The following is a 13,219-nucleotide window of genomic DNA, read 5'->3' on the forward strand; positions in this document are numbered from 1 at the left end:
ATCGACCCTGGCCGAACGCACTCGTCCAGGTGTCAGTGGTGAGGTGAACCTTGCAGGCAACGGCATTCTTCAAGCTTCGGGTTATTTAGCTGACCACGTGCTCATGCAACTCAGGCACTGCAGAGCGCGCAAAGTGGTAGCGGCTGGGAACCACGTAACGTGGGATGGCCACTGACATCATGCCCTTGAAGCTGTTTGTCTCCACCACTCGATATGGCAGCATTTCGCAGGCCAGAAGCTTGGCTATGCTGGCTGGCTGTTACTGCCACGGCCTGGGGGTCATTTGCTGGCAATTTCCTCTTGTGCTCAAACATCTCAGAGACAGACAACTCAACCGTAGCGCTGCACACCGAAGGGCTGTTGGTTGTTGTGTTTGATGAACACTGGGAGACCTCAAGAGCACTAGTCCGGAAAGTGACAGTGTCAGCATCGTCTGATGTTTGTGAATGTTGTGAACCACGCAATGGCTGGGCTACTGCTGCTGCTGAGGCGGGTCTGGTGGTGAGTCTGGTGAACCCAAGGGAGGCAGTGTTGCTGGTGGTACCCTGTCCTGCCGCGTTTGCCCACAGAGTGGGATGTTTGGATAGAATGTGGCGGCTCATGCTGGTGGTGGAGAGGTTGTTAATACTTTTCCCCCTGCTCAGGCGGGTCTTGCACACCTTGCAAATCGCCATGGTAACATCCTCAGTGCAGTCTTCAAAGAAAGCCCAGACTTTAACTGGCTGAGGACTCGGACCTCGTGCGTGATGTGCTGGTGCTGCTTAACCCACTGCTGGACGCTTGAGAGGTCATCCAAGTAATTATCTGGTCCTGTTCTTTTGGATCTGTGAGGGTTGTTGTCCTGGACAACATGGGCAGTATTGAGTGGGTTTTCTTGGGTGCTCCCCTGTGGCCTGTACGTGAACCGTCAGGGGAAACACCTCTTCCCTTGCCCCTCCCTCTTTCACCGGATTTCTTCCTCATTTCACTTATCCTTAAAGTACACGCTGACTGGCAGCAGTACAGTGGCAGTACAGAAATGCTATACAGTGGTGGGTGAGCGGTGTACCACTATTGTCAGCAGTGACACAGAGCACAATGCTATACAGTGGCGGGTGAGCGGTGTACTACTGTTCCCAGCAGACACAGAGTGGAAGTAAACACAATGCTATATAGTGTGGCTGAGCCGTGTACACAGAGTGGCATTAAACACAATGCTATATAGTCTGCTATATAGTCACCCCGAACAGGGTGATGTTCTGCAGAACCCGAACAGTGGCAAACACTGTTCGCCCAACACTACTGGGAGGGAACGCAGATTTTAGTACCTAAACACACGATACAACATGTTTTCCGGGGTCGGACTCTGAGGCACATACAGATGGTCCCGATCATCATCCTCATCATACAACTCTTCTCCTGAGTCTGACCCACCCACCACCTCTGCCACCCCAACATCCCCAGACACAGACCCCTCATCGTCCTCAACATTAACTTGGGATGCTGGCCTGAGCCAGACCTCCTCCTCCACATCAGGCCCCATCATCTCCTCAATGGCAGCCCTCATTAATCGCTCTGGCGACGGACTGATGGACACAACGTTCTCCTCCGGGGAGGGCTGCTGCTGACCACTGGCTGCTGGGGTGGATGTTATAGCTTGCGTGGGGCGTTGGCTGTTGCTGTTGTTGGGAGTGCTGCTCACAGCGGAGGTCTCTGGGGAACTCATGTTGAGCTCATATAGTGGTTGACGGTGAGTGGAGTATTACTGATCCCAGCAATATACACACTGACTGGCAGAGTACGCAATGCTATATAGTGTGGCTGAGCGGTGTACACAGAGTGGCAGTAAACACAATGCTATATAGTCTGGCTGAGCGAGCGGTGTACTACTGTTCCCAGCAGAATCAGAGTGGCAGTAAACAATGGTATATAGTCTGGCTGAGCGGTGTACACAGAGTGTCAGTAAACAATGGTATATAGTCTGGCTGAGCGGTGTACACAGAGTGTCAGTAAACAATGGTATATAGTCTGGCTGAGCGGTGTACACAGAGTGTCAGTAAACAATGGTATATAGTCTGGCTGAGCGGTGTACACAGAGTGGCAGTAAACACAATGCTATATACTCTGGCTGAGCGAGCGGTGTACTACTGTTCCCAGCAGACACAGAACAGTAAACAGAATGCTATATAGTGTGGCTGAGCGAGCGGTGTACCACTATTCCCAGCAGACACAGAACAGTAAACAGAATGCTATATAGTGTGGCTGAGCGAGCGGTGTACCACTATTCCCAGCAGACACAGAACAGTAAACAGAATGCTATATAGTGTGGCTGAGCGAGCGGTGTACCACTATTCCCAGCAGACACAGAACAGTGAACAGAATGCTATATAGTGTGGCTGAGCGAGCGGTGTACCACTATTCCCAGCAGACACAGAACAGTGAACAGAATGCTATATAGTGTGGCTGAGCGAGCGGTGTACCACTATTCCCAGCAGACACAGAACAGTGAACAGAATGCTATATAGTGTGGATGAGCGAGCGGTGTACCACTATTCCCAGCAGACACAGAACAGTAAACAGAATGCTATATAGTGTGGCTGAGCGAGCGGTGTACCACTATTCCCAGCAGACACAGAACAGTGAACAGAATGCTATATAGTGTGGCTGAGCGAGCGGTGTACCACTATTCCCAGCAGACACAGAGTGGCAGTAAACAGAATGCTATATAGTGTGGCTGAGCGAGGTACACAGAGTGGCAGTAAACAGAATGCTATATAGTGTGGCTGAGCAAGCGGTGTACTACTATTCCCAGCAGACACAGAGTGGCAGTAAACAGAATGCTATATAGTGTGGCTGAGCGAGGTACACAGAGTGGCAGTAAACAGAATGCTATATAGTGTGGCTGAGCAAGCGGTGTACTACTGTTCCCAGCAGTGACACAATGACAGGGGGGACCCTGGCTAGCGTGGCTGGAGCGCGAACTACCCTGCCTGCCTACCCAAAGCTAAACCCACAGACAAATGGCGGAGATATGACGTGGTTCGGGTATTTATTTACCCGAACCACGTGACAGTTCGGCCAATCAGAGCGCGTTCGGGTCCGAACCACGTGACCCGTTCGGCCAATCACAGCGCTAGCCGAACGTTCGGGGAACGTTCGGCCATGCGCTCTTAGTTCGGCCATATGGCCGAACGGTTTGGCCGAGCACCGTCAGGTGTTCGGCCGAACTCGAACATCACCCGAACAGGGTGATGTTCTGCAGAACCCGAACAGTGGCGAACACTGTTCGCCCAACACTAGTTTTGACCATCCAGAACCCGAAGTGGCCACAGAAAGAGAGTATATGTGTGTGTGTGTGTGTGTGTGTGTGTGAGAGAGAGAGAAAGAGAGAGAGTGTCTGTGTGTGTGAGTGAGAGAGAGAGAGAGGAAGAAGGAGAGAAAGGAGAGAAGAGAGCTGAGAATGTACAAGAAATGAGGAACAGGGATCAGGAACCTGTTAGTGGTCTCTGAATGGTTTAATGACAATTGTACCCCCACACAGATATGCTTTAAAGTAAATCTCTTACATAATCAATTTTAGAGCAATTGTGAAAGAGTCTGAAACACTGTGCCGCTATATTGACGTTATCTGTTTTGATACAAACTGAGCACAATTAACAATGAAAAATGTGTCCATTATTTCCCTCCTTAATCCATCCATGGAAGTTGTTTTGATGTACCCAGCATTGTCATCTTTCCTCACTCCTACATAGAGACAGAATGTGTTGCTTGGCTGCTGTCTACAACATATCTGTACAGAATTGGATACCACAGAATCATCTCCTAGTGGGATCACACAAATTAAGTAAGAATACATAAGTAAGGTTTTTACCTTTCTTGGGTTCTGTGGGTACTTTTTCTTCTTTCTTTTCAAATTTTTCTGTAAGGGGAATTGTAAATATTGGAACATTAACTACTTATTCTTATGAATTCCAACCATGCTTGAACATACACTGTAGTACTAGTACACTACTAGAAATCCCCCTAATCCCCAACATCCTATGACCAACATTCATGGAACCCATTCTAGATCTCCACACCTATTTTTTTCTCCAGCCCCAAATCTGTAATTTACACATTTTGCACAAATTATGACAATATTTATCTTTTTGGGGGTTCAACTGGTACTTTTCTTTCTTTCATCTGTGGCCTCTTTGGAAAATATAACATTATTATTTAAACACTTAACATCAGTATTACAATATATCTATATCCTCTGTACCACAAGCTTTTGCATATAGACATAGATAAGCATTGTCAATGATGAATGAATACTGAGTGCATGCTCATTATTATTAGGGTCTTTAGAGCACTAATCAGATGGGCAAACCCTAGTGTCTAATCGCCCCTACAAAGATTGGCTGTCAGAAGCTATGTTGAGGTAAGTAGTACCTCTCCTCTCTCACTTCCCACTACTGATGATTCTGTCTCTTATGTGTCCTCTACAACAGCCAGTCTCTTGCATGTACCAGGTCCCAGCTTGATATCATAAAACTGGCACCCAGTACATTTGACAAAGGCAGTCAGGAATGATGAGCAACCAGCTATACAGTTCCTCTCACTTATTTGCCTTTGATATCAGCGCTAGGACAACAGCACTTCTCTGGCTTTCAGCTGGTCCAATTAGCATTATTGAATGCAACACAACAACAGTTCATGCCTACAGAAAATATTGTGGTACTCATTATACTCTAACATATTTTAATTTTCTTACTTAAACATACATACTTTAAATCTAGCTTTCTACAAACAACAAAACAACAATCACGTTTACCTTGCTTGGGTTCAATAGGTAATTGTTCTTCTTTCTTTTCAAGTGTCTCTGTGATGAAAAATTAATATGTTTAAGCATGTATATATTAACAATGGAAAGTAAAAAGCAAGTGAAACTAAAATCATACTAATCATTGTGTGAGAATGCAATGCAGATGCAGTTTTTTATACTTCTTAGAGCACCGGAGTACAACCCATTTACCCATGTAAATCTGAAAATGACAACAAAGTTTGACAAAGGTCTGCTCTCTCTAAGCTATCCCAGTCTCTCAGTTCTCTATAATGTATTCAAGCTTCCCTGAGCCCCTCTAATGTGTATTTGCTTCCTTGAGCATCCAACCGTGTGCCAAGCTTTCAATGATCCCCACAGTGTGACTGAGCTTCCCTGCCCCCCATAATGTGTCAAAGTTTTATGTGCCTCTTTGGTTTATTCCAGATTCTTAGAGTCTCTCTGTGTTGTGTCCTGGCCTTTCAGCACCTGCTGTAATTTTTCCCCAGCATTCCTGTGTATTTGCCTCAGCTACTCAACGCTAGAGATGAGCATAAATTTAGCATAATCGTAATTTTGCATCGTAATTCACTATTACAATGCAAAATTGTAATGCAACATTTTGGGAAAAATCATGATAAATTTCATTTGTAAAAGTAATCAAGATCCATAACATGCAATTTCAGTTATTTTTTGTGTAATTTCATGCAGACTTTTGCGGTTAATAGCAAAACTCCCATACATTACATTGTCATCAAAATTGCTACATATGTTAAGGAGTGGCAACAAGTCAACAAAAATATATATGAAAAATACTTTGCAGTTTTTAAAAAAATGGATTTTAAGAATGTAAATGAAAAATGTTTTTTAAACGCAGAAAAATTACAATTTGAAAAACATTTTCTTTGCATTTGTAATTACCACTAATTCTCCTCAACACGCGTAGCAATTTTGCTGACAATAGCATGTATGGGGGCTTTGCTATTAACTGCTAAAGTTGCCACTAAGTTAATCAAACATAATTATTATTATTACAAATGGATTACACAAAATCAATTGACTGTTCAAATCATAATTATGTAAGGCCATAATTGTGAAAGTGCATGTGAAATTTGGCACACTTGTAATTAGTAGATTACGATCATCTCTACTCAATTCTACAAAAATGTCCTCAGCACTATGAAAGTTAGAACACTTTTATTTAAGGTCATAAAATACAGTTAACAACCATTCATCTTAGGCTTTGTATAGCACCTTCCCCTTTCAGAGCACATCCATCCACAGACATACATCACTCACTCAGACTCACTGCAGTGAGCTTGTCCGTAAAAAAAACTTTAAAAAGGGATCCCAGTAAAAGATCAAAATGGTCCACTGTATTGTGCACAAGTTTATCAAATTCTCAAAAAAAACAAAAATAGTCAACTCTTGTTGTTTCATGTGTCAAATAGCCCGCTGTAACGTGCTATCAATCCATGCATATATTCACAATTCCACAGTAGCGCCACTTGTGAGGCATGCGCATAAACACCGTCCACTTTGCAGAATATACAACTTGTACTTAAACAATCCATATACGTTACCCTCCTGCAGATTGGGCAATACGTAGCTATCCGCACGGGCCTCAATCCACCTTCCACTCTGGCCAGAACATAGAATGTGGAGAGGCTTGTCTTGTGTGGCTATGGCAGAGCGGGAGACCGGAGGGATTCCTGAAGTTTCCTCTGATCGGGTCGGAGATATTGCACTCCACGCTGGTAGGGATAATCCTCAGTGACGTCACTGTGTGCGTATGGCGTATGGACGCTAACGTTTGAAGGGGTACACCCCTCTTCTTCAGAGTGAAGAATTTTATGATCTTGAATAAAAGTGTTATAACTTTCATAGCGCTGAGGACATTTTTGTATATTTAATATTTGGGGTATTTGGAGGATTGCCTAGTCCATTGCAGCTGCGGACATTCCAACAGGCGCAAATTTTCTCCCTTTTGTAGTTTGTTCTACTCAATTCTACATTCTACACTAACCTATTATTTGTTTACCTTTCTTGGGTTCGGTGGATACTTTTTCTTCTTTCTTCTCCAGTTTCTCTGTAATTGAAAATATAAATGTTCAAGCACATTTGTATTAATACCATAATAGCAAGCACTTGCCATTTTTTGTGTTTGTCAATATCATAATACCAATTATAAGTACAAACTGAAATAAGATATACTTATCATTACATGCAGGTGCAATGCAGGTATATTTTTGCTATTTCTTAGACCTTATCCAAGACAATTTTGGAATGACAAAATATGATGAATGATGATTGTAAAAGCTCCATAAGCTCTATAGTGCATCCCAATGGGCAAAGAGAGTGAAGGGCAAGTACTGAAGAACAAACAAACAACAAAGAGAGAATGCTTCTTGATTGCATTTAAAGGGAAGTGGGATGTTCCTGAGAAAGTGAGAAGACAAGCCAAGAGAGAAGTATATGAGTAAAAAGAGGGAGAAGGTATGTGTGTCAAAAGAGGGAAATGTATTTGTGTAACAAGAGGTGAGGAACAGGAACAGAGCCGGGACAAGGTCCTCCAGCGCCCAAGGCTGAGACACCAAAGTGCACCACCCCATCCCTCCCACTCCAGCCGTCACACACTGATTCATTTTAGACTAAGAGGCGCCCCAGAGCCCCCAACACCTTAATCTCTAGTTATCTGGTTTGCAGTCTCTGCCATGTATCCCTTTTTCTTATTTCTCTGCTTCAGTGAAGTGAAAGCTGAGTGAATTGTGCGCCCCCTCCTACACTGCACCCTGAGGCTGGAGCCTCTCTCGCCTCTACCTCAGCCCGGCCCTGAACAGGAATCATGGGTAGGCAACTGCTGGTGGTGGTCCCTTAATGGTTTACTAGCAATTCTAACCACAGCCATACACTGTATGTTTTCATGCAAATATGTTCAATAATCAACTAAGGATAATTTGAATCTGATTCTTTTTCAGCAGGGTCAATTCCTTATGATTGATGTACAGCTGATGTTTTCCTTTATGCAAGAAAATGAAAATCAGAAACAGGAAACTGTGGACCTCTAGGCGTGGCATTGGTTGTGTGTAAACTGTTTAAAGGTATCTAAACAAGATTATATATCACAAAATTATCTCATTTCACTATATCAAAATTATTTTATTAAAGACATGTCCTGTCTCACCAACTTAAAGGGATACTTAAGTGAAAATAAAAAAATGATTTTTACTCACCTGGGGCTTCCCTCAGCCCCCTGCAGCTGTCCGGTGCCCTTGCAGCTTCGCTCCGATCCTTCTGTCCCTGCCAGCGGCTGCTTCCAGGTTCGGCGACAGCCGCCGACAGGCTGGGAACGCAAGTGATTCTTCGCGTTCCCAGCCACAATATATCACCCCCTATGCTGCTATTGCCATCTTGCTGCAATAGCAGCATAGGGGGCGATATATTGTGGCTGGGAACGCGAAGAATCAATCGCGTTCCCAGCCTGTCGGCGGCTGCCGCCACACCCGGAAGTAGCCGCCGGCAGGGACAGAAGGATCGGAGCGAGGCTGTGAGGGCACTGGACAGCTGCAGGGGGCTGAGAGAAGCCCCAGGTGAGTAAAATTCATTTTTTTATTTTCACTTAAGTATCCCTTTAAGTACTAGAAAACAAAGGCGCCAGTAGGATAAAAGAATCTAAAACTTTTAAAAATGCTTGGGAGGCAGTGGTGGACTTACCTTGGGAGGCAGTGGTGGACTTACCTCCAAGGTAAGTCCACCACTGCCTCCCAAGCATTTTTAAAAGTTTTAGATTCTTTTATCCTACTGGCGCCTCTGTTTTCTAGTACTTATACCGTATCCACCCCTGGTGGAGGGGTGACCTCAGATCCCCCTTTTTCCCGATCTACAGAGAGCAACTTCTTAATCCTGAGTGAGACTAATCACAAAACCTGATGACAAAGTACACTAAACAAATTTTTCCCTCGTAGATAGATCAATAAAACATAACTTTGAATAACTTACATCTATAAAATAATGTAGGATAAACTGACTGTCAAATATTAAATCTCCTTTCTAATAAACTCGAGGTGTCTAGTAACCATTAATGGAATATATCTCCACCTCAGAGTTCATTTTAGTAATAATCAATTACACATAACCCCCACCAAAACAATAACCCGACATGTTTCACTTCCTTGCGGAAGATTTTTCAAGGGAACAAGAGTGAAGTGCAATAGTGCATAGTGCTAGGGTGCAATTACATTAAAACAAACAAAAAAACAGAGAATCAAAGAGCGTGTCTGCTCATGACAGCAGTCTGTCATGAGCGGACACGCTCTTTGATTCTCTGTTTTTTGTGTAATTGATTATTACTAAAATGAACTCTGAGGTGGAGATATATTCCATTAATGCTTACTAGACACCTCAAGTATCTATCTATCTATCTATCTATCTCATCTTGTTGTTAAAATGTGAAATATTTTACCACAGGAAGTAGTTATGGCAAATTCTATATCTGCATGTAAAAGAAGCTTAGATGCTTTCCTTGGTCATCCACAGCTGTAATTACTAGGTACTTCCCTTTGGAATTGATCCAGGGATTTTGTTTGACTGGGAAGTTTTTTTTTTACCCCTTGTAAAGACTAATTATCCCAGGGGTTTTAAGTTTTTTTTTGTCTTTCCTCTGGATCAGTTGGTATACATGAGAGTGCAGGATAGTATCATAGTACCATATTTACTGGTTGAATTTGATGAAAAAGGATTCATTCTGCCTTATTCTTAAGTTTTCAGTTTGATGTTGCAAAGTTTCAAAGTTCATATTACTTAAAGAATTTACCTTTTTGGGGTTCTGTAGGTACTTTTTCTTCATTCTTTTGTGGTTTCTCTGTAAAGTTAAATTCAAATATTTGAGCAACATAATTCCAATTCAAAATAACACTGTGCCTGCGTGGCCATGTCCTTGCTCCCGTTGACATCATCAGGAGTGTGCTGCGCAGATACAGACTGTACTGGGCCTGTACAATTCTCACCGGGAGTGAGGGTGCGGCCATGCAGGTGCAGTGGTTTTCTGACTTTTAAGTCAGAAATTCCAGAAATGAACAGAAGGCAGGGACCGGAGCATTGGTAAGTGGCTGCACGGGCACAGGACGTCTGCGGGGGACCATTAGAAGCCTCAGGTAAGTTCATCTCTTTTTCCCCCTTACCCCCCCCCCCCCCCCCCCAAGGTACTCCTTTAATAATGCAGAATGCTCCTGGTGATGGGAGTGCAATCAAGAAAGGTGCACTTTCAGGGCTGTGTATGGGTAGTTGCCATGACTCGCATTTGAGTCATAGATCTAATAGAGCCACCGATGAGGGAAGGGAGCAGTGTTGCTTGCAAATTTTTGCCAAAGTCACTTACGCATCAAAAATCCCATTTTCGCTTTTGCCGAATTGTCGCGAAAATTAGCCTACATTTTCGCCTTTTCGCCCAATAGCGAAATTTAAAGGGAAAGTGCCATATTTTCGCCCAAATACTAAATTTCGAAAATAACTGCTATATTCAACATGTGTTTAGCATGAAAATTCGAAAACTGATAGGAAGTAACATCTTCTCTCCCCATATTAGGTCTCCCATGATTCTTAGCTGCAGAATTGACCCAGGAACCAACTACAACCAATCGGACAACAGACAGCCCCCTGAGAAGACTAGCTCTCTGACACACCAGCCTCTGTTGGGAAGAGTTAGTGGATGTGATAAGAGTAGAGAGAACTTAGCTAGCTACCAGGGGCGTAGCAATAGGGGGTGCAGAGGTAGCCACTGCATCAGGGCCCTTGGGCTAGAGGGGCCCCGAGGGGCCTAGCCTCAACCACAGTATTAGCTCTATATTGATCCTATGCTGATAATATTCACTTCTATCGATGATTAGAATAGCAGTGATCAATAACACACTGTTTCCCATACCTTTCCTGCACCTCTGACAACCACCTCTGACACTGTGGTTGTCCTTGATTGGTTTTGGTGTGGCGTATCAATTATGTATAGAGAGCTTGGGGGGCCCCAATGCAAAACTTGCACTGGGGCCCACAGCTTCTTAGCTACACCATGAGAGGTAGATGGAGGCTGCCATATTTATTTCCATTTAAGCAATACCAGTTGCTCGGCTGTCCTGCAGATCAATGTGGCTGCAGTAGTGTCTGAATCACACTAGAAACATGCATGCAGATAATCTTGTCAGATCTGAAAATAATATCAGAAACACTTGATCTGCTGCATGCTTGTTCCGGGTCTATAGCCAAAAGTATTTGGGGCAGAGGATTAGCAAGATAGCCAGGCAACTGGTATTGTTTCAAAGGAAGGACACCTGTATTGAGAGGTATATGGAGGCTGCCATATTTATTTCCTTTTAAGCAATACCAGTTCCCTGGCTATCTTGCTGATCCTCTACCATTAATACTTTTAGCCATAGACCCTGAACAAGCATGCAGCAGATCAGGTGTTTCTGATATTTGTGTCAGATTTCTGACAAGATTAGCTGCATGCTTGTTTCTTTGATTAAAATACTACTGCAGCCAAATAGACCAGCAGGGCTGCCAAACAACTGGTTTTGTTTTAAAAGAAATACATTTGGCAGCTTCCATTTCCCCCACTACAGTTGTCCTTTAAGCATGGTCGCTGTGTCCAAGTCGATGTTCTGATGTTTTTTTTATTTGTACACTGCCAGCTTCTCCTGACTTATGAGGGTGATGGTCACACAGACCAAGCTGCTGATTCACCCCCCCCCCCCCCCCGGGCGCCAATGTCAATTTATGGGATATGTACACTGCCTGCTTTTCTGACTTATCTGACTTATGGAGGTGATGATCACACAGACCAAGCCGCTGCCCCCCCCCTCCCCGTCAATTTATGGGATATGTACACTGCCTGCTTCTCCTGGACCTGACTTATGGGGGTTATGGACACTTTGACTGAGCTGCTGCTCCCCCCCCCCTGCCACTTCACGGGATATGTACATTGCCTGCTTCTCCTGGACCTGACTTATGGGGGTGATGGTCACTCTGACCAAGCCGCTGCTCCCCCCACTACTGTCATTTTATGTGATATGTACACTGCCTGCTTCTCCTGACTTATGGGGGTGATGGTCACTCTGACCAAGCCGCTGCTCCCCCCACTACTGTCATTTTATTAGATATGTACATTGCCTGCTTCTCCTGGACCTGACTTATGGGGATGATAGTAAAACTGACTGAGCTGCTGTTCCCCCGCCACTGTAATTTTATGGTATATGTACACTGCCTGCTTCTCCTGTCTTATGGGGGTGACGGTCACTCTGACCGAGTCGCTGCTCCCCCCGCCACTATCATTTTATGGGATATGTACACTGCCTGCTTCTCCTGGACCTGACTTATGGGGATGATAGTAAAACTGACTGAGCTGCTGTTCCCCCGCCACTGTAATTTTATGGTATATGTACACTGCCTGCTTCTCCTGTCTTATGGGGGTGACGGTCACTCTGACCGAGTCGCTGCTCCCCCCGTCACTATCATTTTATGGGATATGTACATTGCCTGCTTCTCCTGGACCTGACTTATGGGGATGATAGTAAAACTGACTGAGCTGCTGTTCCCCCGCCACTGTAATTTTATGGTATATGTACACTGCCTGCTTCTCCTGTCTTATGGGGGTGACGGTCACTCTGACCGAGCTACTGCTCCCCTCTGCCTCTGCAATAAATAATACTGACATGTGCACTTCACTCATACATTTTTTTTATTCAAATCATTCACTATGTATATTGAGGCGTTTAACAAAAAAATTACATAAATGTATACTTTTTTCCTATCATAACTTTAAAATTGATTTTCTCCAAAACTATAAGGTCTTTTTGAAAAATTCTTTTTCCCCTTATACACACTTTTCTCCTTAACATACTCTGCTAATTTGGTGATTCTAGCTTGTAAGGGGGCTTTACCTCAAAAATCGCAGACATTAGGTGAAAATAAACGCTAAAATATTCAGGCGAATTTTCGCTTGTCCCAAGCAAATAATGTACTTATTTCGGCGAAAATTCGGCAAAAAGAATATTTGCATTTTTACTCATCACTGGAAGGGAGGTGATCCAGGATGCTGAGGGACATCATAGACTATGGGGGGCTGGAAGAAGCACAAGGTAAATCAAATACTGCAGATTTAAGCTCAGTTCAGGTTCACGTTAAAGGACCACCGTCCCCAAAAATTGTAAAATAGATTTATAAAAATGTAAAATAGATTTGTATGCCCACATATAAAATGTACATTTGTCCCAGGGTTAAATGCACTTTAACTTACTTCTTTTCTATGCTGCTTGTAATTGTTGTAATCAGTACAATATGTCTAACAAAACTTTCAGCAATTATCATTTTCTTGTAATCGCTGTATGTTTTTGTAAGGTACTAGTATGTATGAGTATGTATTAGTATGTATTAGTATGTTTTAGACACTGT

At 43.7% G+C, this 13,219-nt stretch overlaps 1 protein-coding gene across 50 annotated transcripts in view; it reads right to left on the bottom strand.

Moving 5' to 3' along the window:
* Nucleotides 1-13,219, bottom strand: part of LOC137503854 (titin homolog) — a 1,065,379-nt gene that overhangs the window by 249,862 nt on the left and 802,298 nt on the right. For all 50 annotated transcript variants that reach the window (XM_068231415.1, XM_068231409.1, XM_068231432.1 and 47 more), the window contains 4 exons: nt 9,594-9,641; nt 6,822-6,869; nt 4,793-4,840; nt 3,851-3,898 (listed from right to left, as the gene is read on the bottom strand). In XM_068231415.1, coding sequence (XP_068087516.1) covers nt 3,851-3,898; nt 4,793-4,840; nt 6,822-6,869; nt 9,594-9,641 — 192 coding nt within the window. The remainder of the gene's footprint in view (nt 1-3,850; nt 3,899-4,792; nt 4,841-6,821; nt 6,870-9,593; nt 9,642-13,219) is intronic.

The sequence above is a fragment of the Hyperolius riggenbachi genome, chromosome 4 (assembly GCF_040937935.1).
Source record: "Hyperolius riggenbachi isolate aHypRig1 chromosome 4, aHypRig1.pri, whole genome shotgun sequence".
Classification (NCBI taxonomy): domain Eukaryota; kingdom Metazoa; phylum Chordata; class Amphibia; order Anura; family Hyperoliidae; genus Hyperolius; species Hyperolius riggenbachi.